At 42.3% G+C, this 14,702-nt stretch overlaps 1 protein-coding gene and 1 pseudogene across 1 annotated transcript; one reads left to right on the top strand and one right to left on the bottom strand.

The window, feature by feature from the left end:
* The first annotated feature begins 261 nt into the window (after positions 1-261).
* LOC115136271 (olfactory receptor 13H1-like) lies at positions 262-911 on the top strand (annotated as a pseudogene).
* Positions 912-1,134: 223 nt separating this feature from the next.
* Positions 1,135-3,640, bottom strand: LOC115136472 (olfactory receptor 5J3-like). The gene is given in 4 exon segments (XM_029672051.2): positions 1,135-1,676; positions 1,678-1,793; positions 2,481-3,143; positions 3,461-3,640. Coding segments are annotated over 4 exon segments (969 nt in total). The 5' UTR covers positions 3,605-3,640; the 3' UTR covers positions 1,135-1,630.
* Positions 3,641-14,702: the final 11,062 nt, after the last annotated feature.

A 14,702-nucleotide genomic window follows, 5' to 3' on the forward strand; every position in this document is an offset into this window, starting at 1 on the left:
TGACTAGTTGGATATTTATTTCCCACTGAGCAAACCATTTCTGTACTTACAGCATTCATATAAATTCCTTTTTATCAGGTTTTTATAATAAAACATATAAACATGCAGATAAATGAAAGTCAGATGGGTCTCGGGACTGATAAGGTTAAAGAAAACAAGTTCTTCTATCAAGTTCTAAAATCCTGAACTTCCCTTTAATCTCTTAAAGGTCACTCAACATACCTTATACCCTGACCTAATCCTCTTCCTTATTATCTACATCTTCACCTCGTGGCCAACATCGGCCTCATAGTACTGATCTCCATGGAGAGGAGCCTGCATCATCCCATGTACATCCTTTTCTGAAACGTGTCTCTTAATTAGATAGTTGGGGCTACAGCGATAATACCTCGTCTATTAGGGGACATTTTGACAGCAGCTCCCGAGCGATATATCACTTACATGGAGTGTGTCATTCAGGCTTTCTGTGCTCATGTTAATGCGCCTCCTTATTCAAGCTCTCCTGCGAGACAGTGTTTATAAATAACATATATGTCTTAACATTTACTGTTATGCTGTTTGTCTCGTCCATAGGCAGCATCAGTCTCGCCTATCTGAAGATTGCCATTGTTTGTCTGAGTAGTAGAACAGCTCTTTAAACAGCAAGGCCCTGACAACCTGTAGCACATGCTTACTGGTCTACCATATTGTAGAACAGCTCTTTAAACAGCAAGGCCCTGACAACCTGTAGCACATGCTTACTGGTCTACCATATTGCGCTGGGATGTGGGTTTACCATTATCATCCTCCTTTGCTTCCTAGCCTATGCAGACCTGCGCAAACTGAATAGTGTGCTGGTTAGTGTGGTCCCTACCTATGTCAACCACATAATATATGGTTTACAGACTAAAGAGATTAAACAGGATATTTAGGGTGTTCAAAGAGCCAAGGTAGACGCAAGATTCTGTGTTAAATCTGATGGGAAAATAAATCATATATAATATAATGAGAACTGCAGTATATGTGTGTGGCGTACTATGTTTTCAAACTGACATTTATTTTAGGTGGTGCAAAGTTTTGGGTGGTGTTCCATGAATCATTTCTTGATTTAATTTCCAAATGCAAACCATCATAGAATATTTTATTGTGCAAAGTTTTATTTTAATTTGTGACGCTTACAGAGAAGGCAGAGGCACAAAACCAAAGTCTGTTGGTACACTTTATTTGACAGTGTGCTATTTCTCTGATATTTAGGAATAATATTGCGAGATTGTAATTACACAATAATCACCTAACAATGACTGTTGTTTCTTTGGTATTGATTAAAAACAAGTATAATCACATACCATTTAGTACTGTATCTGGTAGTTTGTACAATGCGATTGAACAGGACTTTACAGTTGTTATTTCGTTTTTATCAATAAACTTAAAACTATTAAATCAGATGTATACAGTTGTGCAACCTACAAAATGAACCAAATGGTAAACACAAATATTGTTTGGTTTCGTTTATAAGTGCATGATAATGAAGCATTTAGCTGTTCTGCTTTCCAAACAACAAACAATAATTATTTTGGAATCTTTCGAAATTATCACACTTTTTAGCCCATACTAAACTATTTTAAAGGAGCTTGAATTGAATGTTTTGCTGTCAGGACAGTGTGTTGAGTGTTTTGCGGCTCTGCAGTGAGACGTCTGTGTCGGCAGAAGGCCCTCTTGATGGCCACTCTGAGCTCCTTGTTCCTCAGGCTGTAGATCATCGGGTTCAGGAAAGGAGTCAGAGCCGAGTACAGCACCGACACGATGATACGCACCTACAACAATAACACAACATGAATACAACATTAAGACAACTGCAATGCAACAATGATTCCCACAACCACAATATAATAAACAAAAAGTTACACATTATTAAACAACAATGATACGCACTTACAACATCAACACAATGTTATCTAACCTTATCACAACGTTATTAACAGTATGGCCTTGATCATATTTAACCATAAACATATACATAGCATTATTAGGGATGGTTGGATTCCATTTAAATTCCAATCAATTCAGGAAGTACTCTGAAATTCCAATTATCCTCAACGCTTTTCAATTAGGAAAATGGAATTACAATTGGAATTTCGTATACTTTCTTAATTGACTGGAATTGAAATTAAATTGACCCCAACCCTGTTATTGGGATTTTCACAGCACTGACAACATGACACAAATGTACAGTGACTGAAGAGCATCAGTATGTTACACTAAAATAATACAACAGTGCCATCTCCTGGTGGGAATGCCTTTTGCGTACCATTAGACATCAACAGTGAATGACAAATCAGAGAGGACATGGGTAACCAGAGTAATGGTGCAAATATCAGTCAAATTCTTCAACTGGTGAATGTAAGATCAGTGTTGACTGAAGGTTATCTGATGGAGGAGTTAAACAGTCATTAGAACAGGGAAAGGAGGAGGGGGAGAAAGAGGATGAAGAGGAGGGTCACCTCTGGAGAGAAGTTTCCCACACGGTAGGAGATATAGACAAATGAGGCAGAGCTGTAAGAAATGGACACAACCGTCAGGTGGGCGGCACAGGTGCTAAACGCCTTCAGTCGCTCTGCGGCGCCCATTTTAGCTATCTTTACACCGATGAGGATGTAGGAAGTGAGGATGAGCACACCAGTGGTGAGCAGCGCTATGAGGGCAAAAGACAGTGATACGATGCTGTCCACCTGAGTGTCCCCACACACCAGCAGCCTCACTGAGGACGGGTCACACCAGCAGTGGCGCACCACGTTGGGTCCACAGTATGAACGCTGTACTGCCATGCTAGTGTTTGGGAAGGTGCAGATGGCACCGAAGGTCCATGCCCCAATGATGAGTAGCAGGCAGATGGGGCGGGTCATCACAGTGGCATAGCGGAGAGGATTACAGATGGCCACATAGCGGTCGTAGGCCATAGCGGTTAGCAGGGCGCGGCCGGTAACAGACATGTGGATGAAACAGTACATCTGGAGGAAGCAGCCGGGGACGGACACAGTCTTGACCTCAGTCAGGAAGCCTGACAACATGTTGGGGATGGTGACCGTTGTGTAAATCATGTCCACGATGGACAGGTTGTGGAGGAAGAAGTACATGGGGGAGCCCAGCTTCGGGTCGGTCCGGACCTTTAGGATGAGATAAAGAAAGCGGTTAGACAGTGATGTCATAGATAGGCCCAGCGGAGAGTTTTTCCTGACAACATGACTCGACCAGGGGAAACTCTGGGCCCAAGCCATAAATCTCAAGAGTTCTAAACTCCTGACTCCTGAGGAGTATAGTGTAGTCTACGGGCCCTTAGAGCAAATTCTAAGTGAGAGGACCTGAACAAAACCCTTTGATTACTTACACTAACTACAACTCATGGTCTCTTATAACATAATTTCTATCTAATGTTATTGTGATCTGGTTCTGGTTCTGGCTGTGCGTGTACAATGTACAGTACCAGGTAGATGATCATGATGTTTCCACCTAGGATGACGGTGTAGGCTAGCAGGAAGATGATAAACAGGACCATCTTCTTCTCCCCCAGACTGGCCAGGCCCTGGATGATGAAGAAGGCGACAGGGCTGGACTGGGTGCTGTTCATACCTCTGGGCCAGTGGGCCTGATAGGATCTCAGACAAACCTGGTGCAGACAGAGAGATACATTGATACCTTGTAGCCTACAGATAAAAGAAGCTCATTCTTAACAAACATGGCTTTGTACAGTTATATTCTTGTTACGAAAGTATCTACAATAATATATGGTGTAACTATAATTTCTATGAAAAGTGTTGCCTGTAGAAGCAAAAAATATAACACTTATTATTTCAGATTCTCAACCTTGGTGGTGTCAGAGTGGGGAAATCTATGATATATTCGATGTGATATAACACAAACATGTATACTAATTCATAGGAAGTGGTTCTCAATTATGTTCAGCTACAGGCCCAATGCAGTCAAAATTCTGTCGTATTGTACAACAGCTGATAAAACGCAGACTGTAAACGTGTGAAGAAATTTGATGAGTATTATTTCCTGATAGTTGCTAGTTGAAAATACAATCTACACAGGACCTTCTAATCGGGAGGTTTTGCATGGGTGGAGTTTTGTATGGATCGAGGCAGTATAATGCCTCGATCCATACAACTGGGAACTTGGAACTCCAACTTCCATCTTCAGTGTGTTCATGACAACTGCGAACTCGGGAAAAATGAGCTCAGACTGGGAATCATTGTTTTGAAGAGTTATCCAACTTGGAATTCCATATTGGAAACTGGCATTTTTCTAGCCCTCCGACTTTGCCACCTGGAGGTCACTGCCATCATGATTTTACTTTGTTTTTTTCCAAGTTCTCAGTTGTCAAGAAAGTAACATTATTAATGGTCAGCTTTAATATTGCAGATAGATTGTAACATCCATCAATGTAATTGTCTGCATAATTTATAATCCCCCACATATATTTTTTGTAAATATATATATCTATATATATACACATACATAGCCACATATGCACAAATATACATACATATACATATAGTAACATTTGTTAATATAGACCAATAACAAACATTTCCAAACCTTTTTGCCAAGAACAGATTACTGTTCAGATGACATATTCATCCCCCTCCCCACTGAGACCACTCCCAGACAGTCCTAGACATTTTTTTGCTTGAGAAATAGTTTTTTGCTGAAAATATATTTTTGGTTCTTTTTGACCATTTGTATGGAAAAATATTACAGTAAGGTACTTATTTGTTAACCAGAAATGATTTGATATTGAAATAAAAATGCCTGCATTCGGCCTTTAACTAATCCAGCCAAAAGATTGAACGCTGATTTCAAAATGTGTTAGTGAATGCAAATATTGTGCACTAATCTGTTGAAATCTGATTACTATAACATAAAAGTTCGTAAACAAAACACACATTTACACTTAACGCTAATTTCTAAATAATATCTCTATGAGTTATCTATATAAATTCACATAGTGTTTCCTACTGAAGTTTTTTCAGACAAATCCACAAATCCAACTGTTAAAAAACAAAATCTATACGATAGTTTTGCAGTATTGGAGGGTTAACCTCTTACCTGAGTGAGTGCAGGTCACACTCAGTGATCTTGAAGCGGAGCAGCTTCTTAAATACAATTATTTTACCAGCATCCCATCGTCCCTGTTTTTCCACAGGATGATGTGAGAGGCCGAAGGGACTTGTTATTTATCTAGTTTGTACGTCTACACTACATTCATTAAGAACTTTCCCTGGAATAATTAAACAAGAGAGCTCCAATGCAACATATGTTTACATTAAACTCTAGGTAAATTGCATCATTACAGAATATTAATCATAAAAAGTCATTTAGCTACTGTATTTAACTCTAATTGGTGGTGTTTGTGTGTATACTTCTCTGGTGAGTAATTAGGTATGGCCTCATTAGCTGCAAACAGATGTTAAATTGGGATTTTGTTACTGGTGGAACTGTCCGTAAAATCATGTTTAACAACTCTTACTGTGCACTGTCTTCTATTCCTACGGTGGATGAACAAAGCCCAGAATTCAACTGTAACACATGGCATTGTACTTATGACTCTGAGAATATACTCTTTTTTTAAACTTAGGAACAGAAACAAATAACCAAACAACTGGACATAAGCAGAAGAAAAAGAGGCCTCAAGGCAAATTTCAAATGACGCCATTCACATTCAGTTTACACGTTTTGGGCCTAATTTGTTCTCTTGTCAAAAGTTAGGAATAAGGGCTCATTTGAGACACAGATCTTCAGATAAATCAGGTTTTACTCTCCCACAGCCTTGTACAATATCAACATTAGAATACCCTTCTGTAAGGTCCTCTTCCTTTATGTTCTCTGGTTTATCAGAGTTCTTAAATGTACAGTGCGTTTAGAAAGTATTCACCCCCTTGGCATTTTTCCCATTTTGTTGCCTTACAACCTGGAATTAAAACAGATTTTTGGGGGGGTTGTATCATTTGATTCACACAACATGCCTACCACTTTGGAGATGCAAAATATTTTGAAACAAACAAGAAATAAGACAAAAAAACTGAAAATTTGAGCGTGCATAATTAATCACCCCCTCTAAAGTCAATACTTTGTAGAGCCACCGTTTGCAGCAGTAACAGCTGCAAGTCTCTTGGGGTATGCCTCTATAAGCTTGGCACATCTTGCCACTGGGATTTTTGCCCATTCTTCAAGGCAAAACTGCTCCAGCTCCTTCCAGTTGGATGGGTTCCTGCTGGTGTACAGCAATCTTTAAGTCATACCACAGATTCTCAATTGGATTGAGGTCTGGGCTTTAACTAGGCCATTCCAAGGCATTTAAATGTTTCCCTTTAAACCACTCAAGTGTTACTTTAGCAGTATGTTTAAGGTCATTGTCCTAATGGAAGGTGAACCTCCATCCCAGTCTCAAATCTCTGGAAGACTGAAACAGATTTCCCTCAATAACTTCCCTGTATTTAGAGCCATCCATCAGTCCTTCAATTCTTACTATTTTCCCAGTCCCAGCCGATTAAAAATATCCCCACAGCATGATGCTGCCACCACCATGCTTCACTGTGGGTATAGTGTTCTCAGTGTGATGAGATGAGAGGTGTTGGGTTTGTGCCAGACATAGCGTTTTCCTTGACAGACAAAAAGCTCCATTTTAGTCTCATCTGACCAGAGTACCTTCTTCCATACGTTTGGGGAGTCTCCCAAATGCCTTTTGGCAAACATCAAACATGTTTGCTTATTTTTTTATTTAAGCACTGGCTTTTTTCTGGCTACTCTTCCATAAAGCCCAGCTCTGTGGAATGTACAGCTTAAAGTGGTCCTATGGACAGATACTCCAATCTCCGCTGTGGAGCTTTGCAGGTCCTTCATGGTTATCTTTGGTCTCTTTGTTGCCTCTCTGATTCCTTGCCTGGTCCGTGAGTTTTGGTGGGCGGCCCTCTCTTGGCAGGTTTGTTGTTCTTTACATTTTTTATAATGTATTTAATGGTGCTCCGTGGGATGTTCAAAGTTTCAGATATTTTTTAGAACCCAACCCTGATCTGTACTTCTCCACAACTTTGTCCCTGGCCTGTTTGGAGAGCTCCTTGGTCTTCGTGGTGCCACTTGCTTGGTGGTGTCCCTTGCTTAGTGGTGTTGCAGACTCTGCGGCCTTTCAGAACAGGTGTATATACATGTATATACTGAGATCATGTGACAGATCATGTGACAAAATCATGTGATTGCACACAGGTGGACTTTATTTAACGAATTATGTGACATCTGAAGGTAATTGATTGCACCAGATCTGATTTAGGGGCTTCATAACAAAGGGGGTGAATATATATGCACACACCACTTCTCCGTATTTATATATTTTTTAAATTTTTCAAGCAAGTAATTGTTCTAGTTTCACTCCACCAATTTGGACTATTTTGTGTATGTCCATTACATGACATCCAAATAAAAATCCATTTAAATTACAGGTTGAATTGCAACAACATAGAAAAAACGCCAAGGGGGTGAATACTTTTGCAAGGCACTGTATTCCACTGAAGACAAGTGTTAGATTCTCATGTATTGGCCACCTATGAATTTAAGGACACAGATGGAGCCATAGAGAGTACATTTCTGAACAGGATTAGTTTCAGAATGAGGGGTGCTGTAGGTCTGCTGGTTTTACTGTTCTGTCTGTTCGGGACATGAGCTCAGGGAGAGAGTGGAGGGGTCTGACATCACTCCACAGGGCTACAGCGAATAGGGAGTGGGGTCAAGGAACGGAGGCAGAGGAGACAACTCACAAACAGATGAAAAGTCAGACCTCTGCTGACATCTGGGCTGAACTGAGAGTCCTGAGAGACGTGGTGGTTGAACAGAGAGTGGAGCTGAGGAACATGGAGGAGCAGGTTGGGGAGCTGCAGAGAGAGAGACTACATGCAATAATACTCTTTTTGGATTTGAAGTAATTTTGCAACCTATTTAGTCATGATGAAGATTCACATACTGATCGATGTCATTCATTTTGTTTTCCAGCTCAAGTAGCAGCCTTGGAGGCCAGAGTGACCACCACTGAGAGAGAAAATGTGGGTAAGAATATGTGATACAGTTGAAGTCGGAAGTTTACATACACAGGTTGGAGTCATTAAAACTCATTTTCAACCACTCCACAAATTTCATGTTAACAAACTATAGTTTTGGCAAGTCGGTTAGGACATCTACTTTATTCATGACACAAGTCATTTTTCCAACAGCTTGGAACATTCCAGAAAATTATGTCATGGCTTTAGAAGATTCTGACAGGCTAATTGACATAATTGGAGTCAATTGGAGGTGTACCTATGGATGTAATTCAAGGCCTACCTTCAAACTCAGTGCCTCTTTGCTTGACATCATGAGATAATCAAAATAAATCTGCCATGATGTCTGGTTCATCCTTTGGAGTAATTTCCAAATGCCTGAAGGTACCACATTAATCTGTACAAACAATAGTAGTTAAGTATAAACACCATGGGACCACGCAGCCATCATACCGCTCAGGATGGAGACGCGTTCGGTCTCCTAGAGATGAACCTACTTTGGTGCAAAAGTGCAAATCAATCCCAGAACAACAGCAAAGGACCTTGTGAAAATGCTGGAGGAAACAGGTACAAAAAGAAAACAAGTTAAACGAGTCCTATATTGACATAACCTGAAAGGCTGCTCAGAAGGAAGAAGCCACTGCTCCAAAAACACCATGAAAAGCCAGACTATGGGTTGCAACTGCACATGGGGACAAAGATAGTACTTTTTTGAGTAATGTCCTCTGGTCTGATGAAACCAAAATAGAACTGTTTGGCCATAACCATCGTTTTGTTTGGAGGAAAAACGGGGACGCTAGCAAGCTGAAGAACACCAACCCAACCGTGAAGCACAGGGTTGGCCGCATCATGTTGTGGGGGTGCTTTTCTGCAGGAGGGACTGGTGCACTTCACAAAATATATGGGAAAATGATGTGGATATATAGAAACAACATCTCAAGACATCAGTCAGGGAGTTAAAGCTTGGTCTCAAGTTGGTCTTCCAAATGGACAATGACCCCAAGCATACTTCCAAAGTTGTGGCAAAATGGCTTAAGGACAACAAATTTGCTTACCGCCCCAAAAGGTCCACAGACGACACAATCACAATCACACTGCACACTGCCCTAACCCATCTGGACAAGAGGAATACCTATCTGAGAATGCTGTTCATCGACTACCGCTCAGCATTTAACACCATTGTACCCTCCAAACTCGTCATCAAGCTCGAGACCCTGGGTCTCGACCTCACCCTGTGCAACTGGGTTCTGGACTTCTTGATGGGCCGCCCCCAGGTAGTGAGGGTAGGTAACAACATCTCCACCCCGCTGATCCTCAACACTGGGGCCCCACAAGGGTGGGTTCTCAGCCCTCTCCTGTACTCCCTGTTCACCCACAACTGCGTGGCCATGCACGCCTCCAACTCAATCATCAAGTTTGCAGATGACACTACAGTGGTAGGCTTGATTACCAACAACGACGAGACGGCCTACAGGGAGGAGGTGAGGGCCCACGGAGTGTGGTGTCAGGAAAATAACCACACACTCAACGTCAACAAAACAAAGGAGACTTCAGCATACAGCAGAGAGAGCACCCCCCTATCCACATCGACGGGACTGTAGTGTAGAGGGTACAAAGTTTTAAGTTCCTCGGCGTACACATCACGGACAATCGGAAATGGTCCAACCACACAGACAGCGTGGTGAAGAAGGCGCAGCAGCGCCTCTTCAACCTCAGGAGCCTGAAGAAACTCGGCTTGTGTCCAAAAACACTCACAAACTTCTACAGATGCACAATCGAGAACATCCTGTCCAATTGTATCACCGCATGGTACGGCAACTGCTCCACCCATAACCGTAAGGGTCTCCAGAGGGTAGTGAGATCTGCACAACGCATCACCGGGGGCAAACTACCTGCCCTCCAGGACACCTACACCACCCGATGTCACAGGAAGGCCAAAAAGATAATCAAGGACAACAACCACCCGAGCCACTGCCTGTTCACCCCGCTATCATCCAGAAGGCGAGGTCAGTACAGGTGCATCAAAGTTGGGACCGAGAGACTGAAAAACAGCTTCTATCTCAAGGCCATCAGACTGTTAAATAGCTATCACTAACATTGAGTGTCTGCTGCCAACATACTGACTCAACTCCAGCCACTTTAATAATGGAAAAATGTATGTAATAAATGTATCACTAGCCACTTTAAACAATGCCACTTCATGTAATATTTACATTCCCTACATTACTAATCTCATATGTATATACTGTACTCTATACCATCTACTGCATCTTGCCTATGCCGTTCTATACCATCACTCATTCATATATTTTTTTATGTACATATTCTTATTCATTTGTTTACACTTGTGTGTGTGTATATAAGGTAATTGTTGTGAAATTATTAGGTTAGATTGCTCGTTGGATATTACTGCATTGTCGGAACTAGGAGCACAAGCATTTCGCGACACTCGCATTAACATCTGCTTACCATGTGTATGTGACAAATAAAATTTGATTTGATTTGAAGTCAAGGTACTGGAGTGGCCATCACAAAGCCCTGATCTCAATGTGTGGGCACAAAGTAAAAGCATGTGCGAGCAAGGAGGACAACAAACCTGACTTCGTTACACCAGCTCTGTTAGGAGGAAAGGGCCAAAATACACCCAACTTATTGTGGGAAGCTTGTGGAAGGCTACCCAAAACATTTGACCCAAGTTAAACAATTTAAATGGAATGCTACCAAATACTAATTGAGTGGATGTAAACTTCTGACCCACTGGGAATGTGATGAAAGAACTAAAACTGTAATAAATCATTCTATACTATTATTCTGACATTTCACATTCTTAAAGTAAAGTGGTGATCCTAACTGACCGAAGACAGGGAATATTTACTTGGATTAAATGTCAGGAATTGTGAAAAACTGAGTTTAAATGTATTTGGCTAAGGTGTATGTAAACCTCCGACTTCAACTGTATGTGTTAAGTAATATGTTTATGATAGAGTGGGAAAGGTGGTCTACAAATTCATAATAATTATTATTACTATTATTATATTTTGATTAAGATGGTTAGGTTTGTGCATGTTTCTCTCCATTTCAGCATTAGCGGTCAGATTGAGTGTCAGCGAGAACCAGGTAGATGAGCTGAAGAGAGAGAATACAGGCAAAATGACAACCTTGAGTTAGGCCTATATAAATCACTTCACATTGATTGTTATTCAAGCCCAATAAGCAGAACTGTCAGCCTTGGAGGACAGAATGACAGAGAAAAAGTGAAACTGCAGGAAAAGCATTGCAAAACTTGTTTTATCTAATATTTGTGAGGGGCTTAGATTGTAAAAAAAAAAGTATTCATACCCCTTTACTCATTCCACATTTTGTTGTGTTGCAGCCTGAATTCAAAATGGATTAAAAAACTGTAGCAGAGAGGAAAACCGTGTCAGGCAAGGAAACAGGCACAATAGGATAACAGGACATAAATAGTAAGAAACGGCTAGAAACATAGACTGACTGAGCAGAGATTTCGATCTGGCAGTGTGGAAGTGGCAGGACTGAGTATTTGTAGAGGTCTTGGTTATGGAACAGGTTTCAGCTGGTGGGGATCTGCTCTGACTCCAGCACACCTGTCTCCGCCCACACAATCACACAGAGAGAGAGAGAGAGGGAGAGGGAGAGGGAGAGAGCACTGGGGGAGTGGCGGCAGGTGAAGGAGACACAGGATGAGCAGTAAGGGTGTGGCAGGAGCAGAAGTAATACTCAAGACAGTCAAAGAATCAAGTAAAAACAGGCAAAACTTTATTTTGTCTTATCAGACCTTTCAGACAGAGGAAATACAAAAACATTTTGTTTCAAAACCTCTATATATATTTCCCCCCTTTTTCTCCCCAATTTCATGGTATCCAATTGTTAGTAGTTACTATCTTGTCTTATCGCTACAACTCCCGTAAGGACTTGGGAGAGATGAAGGTCGAGAGCCATGTGTCCTCCGAAACACAACCCAACCATGCCGCACTGCCACACCAATGTGTCGGAGGAAACACTGTACACCTGGCAACCTGGTCAGCGCTCACTGCGCCCGGCCTGCCAGAGTAGTCGCTAGTGCGCGATGAGACAAGAATATCCCTACAGGCCAAACCCTCCCTAACCCGGACGACGCTAGGCCAATTGTGCGCCGCCCCATGGACCTCCCGGTCGCAGCCAGCTGCGACAGAGCCTGTGCTCGTACCCAGAGTCTCTGGTGGCACAGCTAGCACTACGATGCAGTGCCTTAGACCACTGCGCGACCCAGGAGGCAAAAATCTCTATATTTAACTATTTATTAAAAATATTTCCTTTCTCACAAACAAATCAAATCAAATGTATTTATTTAGCCCTTCTCACATCAGCTGATATATCAAAGTGCTGTAGAGAAACCCAGCCTAAAACCCCAAACAGCAAGCAATGCAGGTGTAGAAGCACGGTGGCTAGGAAAAACTCCCTAGAAAGGCCAAAACCTAGGAAGAAACCCAGAGAGGAACCAGGCTATGAGTGTTGGCCAGTCCTCTTCTGGCTGTGCCGGGTGGAGATTATAACAGAACATGACCAAGATGTTCAAATGTTCATAAATGACCAGCATGGTCAAATAATAATAATCACAGTAGTTGTCGAGGGTGCAGCAAGTCAGCACCTCAGGAGTAAATGTCAGTTGGCTTTTCATAGCCGATCATTAAGAGTATCGCTACCGCTCCTGCTGTCTCTAGAGAGTTGAAAACAGCAGGTCTGGGACAGGTAGCACGTCCGGTGAACAGGTCAGGATTCCATAGCCGCAAGCAGAACAGTTGAAACTGGAGCAGCAGTACGGCCAGGTGGACTGGGGACAGCAAGGAGTCATCATGCCAGGTGGTCCTGAGGCATGGTCCTAGGGCTCAGGTCCTCCGAGAGAGAGAAAGAAAGTGAGAAAGAGAGAATTAGAGAGAGCATACTTAAATTCACACAGGACACCGGATAAGACAGGAGAAGTACTCCAGATATAAAAGACTGACCCTGACCCCCCGGACAGGGCCAAACAGGCAAGATATAACCCCACCCACTTTGCCAAAGCACAGCCCCCACACCACTAGAGGGATATCTTCAATCACTAACTTACCATCCTGAGACAAGGCGAGTATAGCCCACAAAGATCTCCGCCACGGCACAACCCAAGGGGGGGCGCCAACCCAGACAGGAAGATCACATCAGTGACTCAACCCACTAAAGTGACGCACCCCTCCTAGGGACGGCATGAAAGAGCACCAGTAAGCCAGTGACTCCCCCTGTAATAGGGTTAGAGGCAGAGAATCCCAGTGGAAAGAGGGGAACCGGCCAGGCAGAGACAGCAAGGGCGGTTCTCGTTGCTCCAGAGCCTTTACGTTCACCATCACACTCCTGGGCCAGACTACACTCAATCATATGACCCACTGAAGATATGAGTCTTCAGTAAAGACTTAAAGGTTGAGACCGAGTTTGCGTCTCTCACATGGGTAGGCAGAACCTATAGGAGAAAGCCCTGCCTCCAGCTGTTTGGTTAGAAATTCTAGGGACAATTAGGAGGCCTGCGTCTTGTGACCGTAGCGTACATGTAGGTATGTACATGTAGGCAGTACCAAATCAGAGAGATAGGTAGGAGCAAGCCCATGTAATGCTTTGTAGGTTAGCAGTAAAACCTTGAAATCAGCCCTTGCCTTGACAGGAAGCCAGTGTAGGGAGGTTAGCACTGGAGTAATATGATCAAATCTTGGGGTTCTAGTCAGGATTCTAGCAGCCGTATTTAGCACTAACTAACGTTTCTTTTCTGCTTTATCTGGGTAGCCGGAAAGTAGAGCATTGCAGTAGTCTAACCTAGAAGTAACAAAAGCATGGATACATTTTTCTGCATCATTTTTGGACAGAAAGTTTCTGATTTTTGCAATGTTACGTAGATGGAAAAAAGCTGTCCTTGAAACAGTCTTGATATGTTCGTCAAAAGAGAGATCAGGGTCCAGAGTAACGCCGAGGTCCTTCACAGTTTTATTTGAGACGACTGTACAACCATTAAGATTAATTGTCAGATTCAACAGAAGATCTCTTTGTTTCTTGGGACCTAGAACAAGCATCTCTGTTTTGTCCGAGTTTAAAAGTAGAAAGTTGGCAGCCATCCACTTCCTTATGTCTGAAACACAGGCTTCTAGTGAGGGCAATTTTGGGGCTTCACCATGTTTCATTGAAATGTACAGCTGTGTGTCATCCGCATAGCAGTGAAAGTTAACCCCCCAAGGGGGTGGCGCCAACCCAGGCAGGAAGATCACATCAGTGACTCAACCCACTCAAGTGACGCACCCCTCCTAGGGACGGCATGGAAGAGCACCAGTAAATATCCTACTACAATCCACCAGGATTTTCAAATCCCTATTTTATCCCATTTATTTTAATATAGTCACAAATTATTGCACCTGAATTTGACAATCATATTTTCTCTGAAAGCTTTTAAGCAATTAATTTAATGCTTACAGTAATTGTCACGTTGTTGGTAATAATGATGGTCGGACCAAGGCGCAGCGTATGTTGAGTTCCACATATTGTGAAACTAAGCAACGACAAAAACAAATAAACAATAAACTAACCACGAACCGTGACTACAGATATGCTTTGTAAACAAAC

The sequence above is a fragment of the Oncorhynchus nerka genome, linkage group LG10 (genome assembly GCF_034236695.1).
Source record: "Oncorhynchus nerka isolate Pitt River linkage group LG10, Oner_Uvic_2.0, whole genome shotgun sequence".
In the NCBI taxonomy this organism is placed as follows: domain Eukaryota; kingdom Metazoa; phylum Chordata; class Actinopteri; order Salmoniformes; family Salmonidae; genus Oncorhynchus; species Oncorhynchus nerka.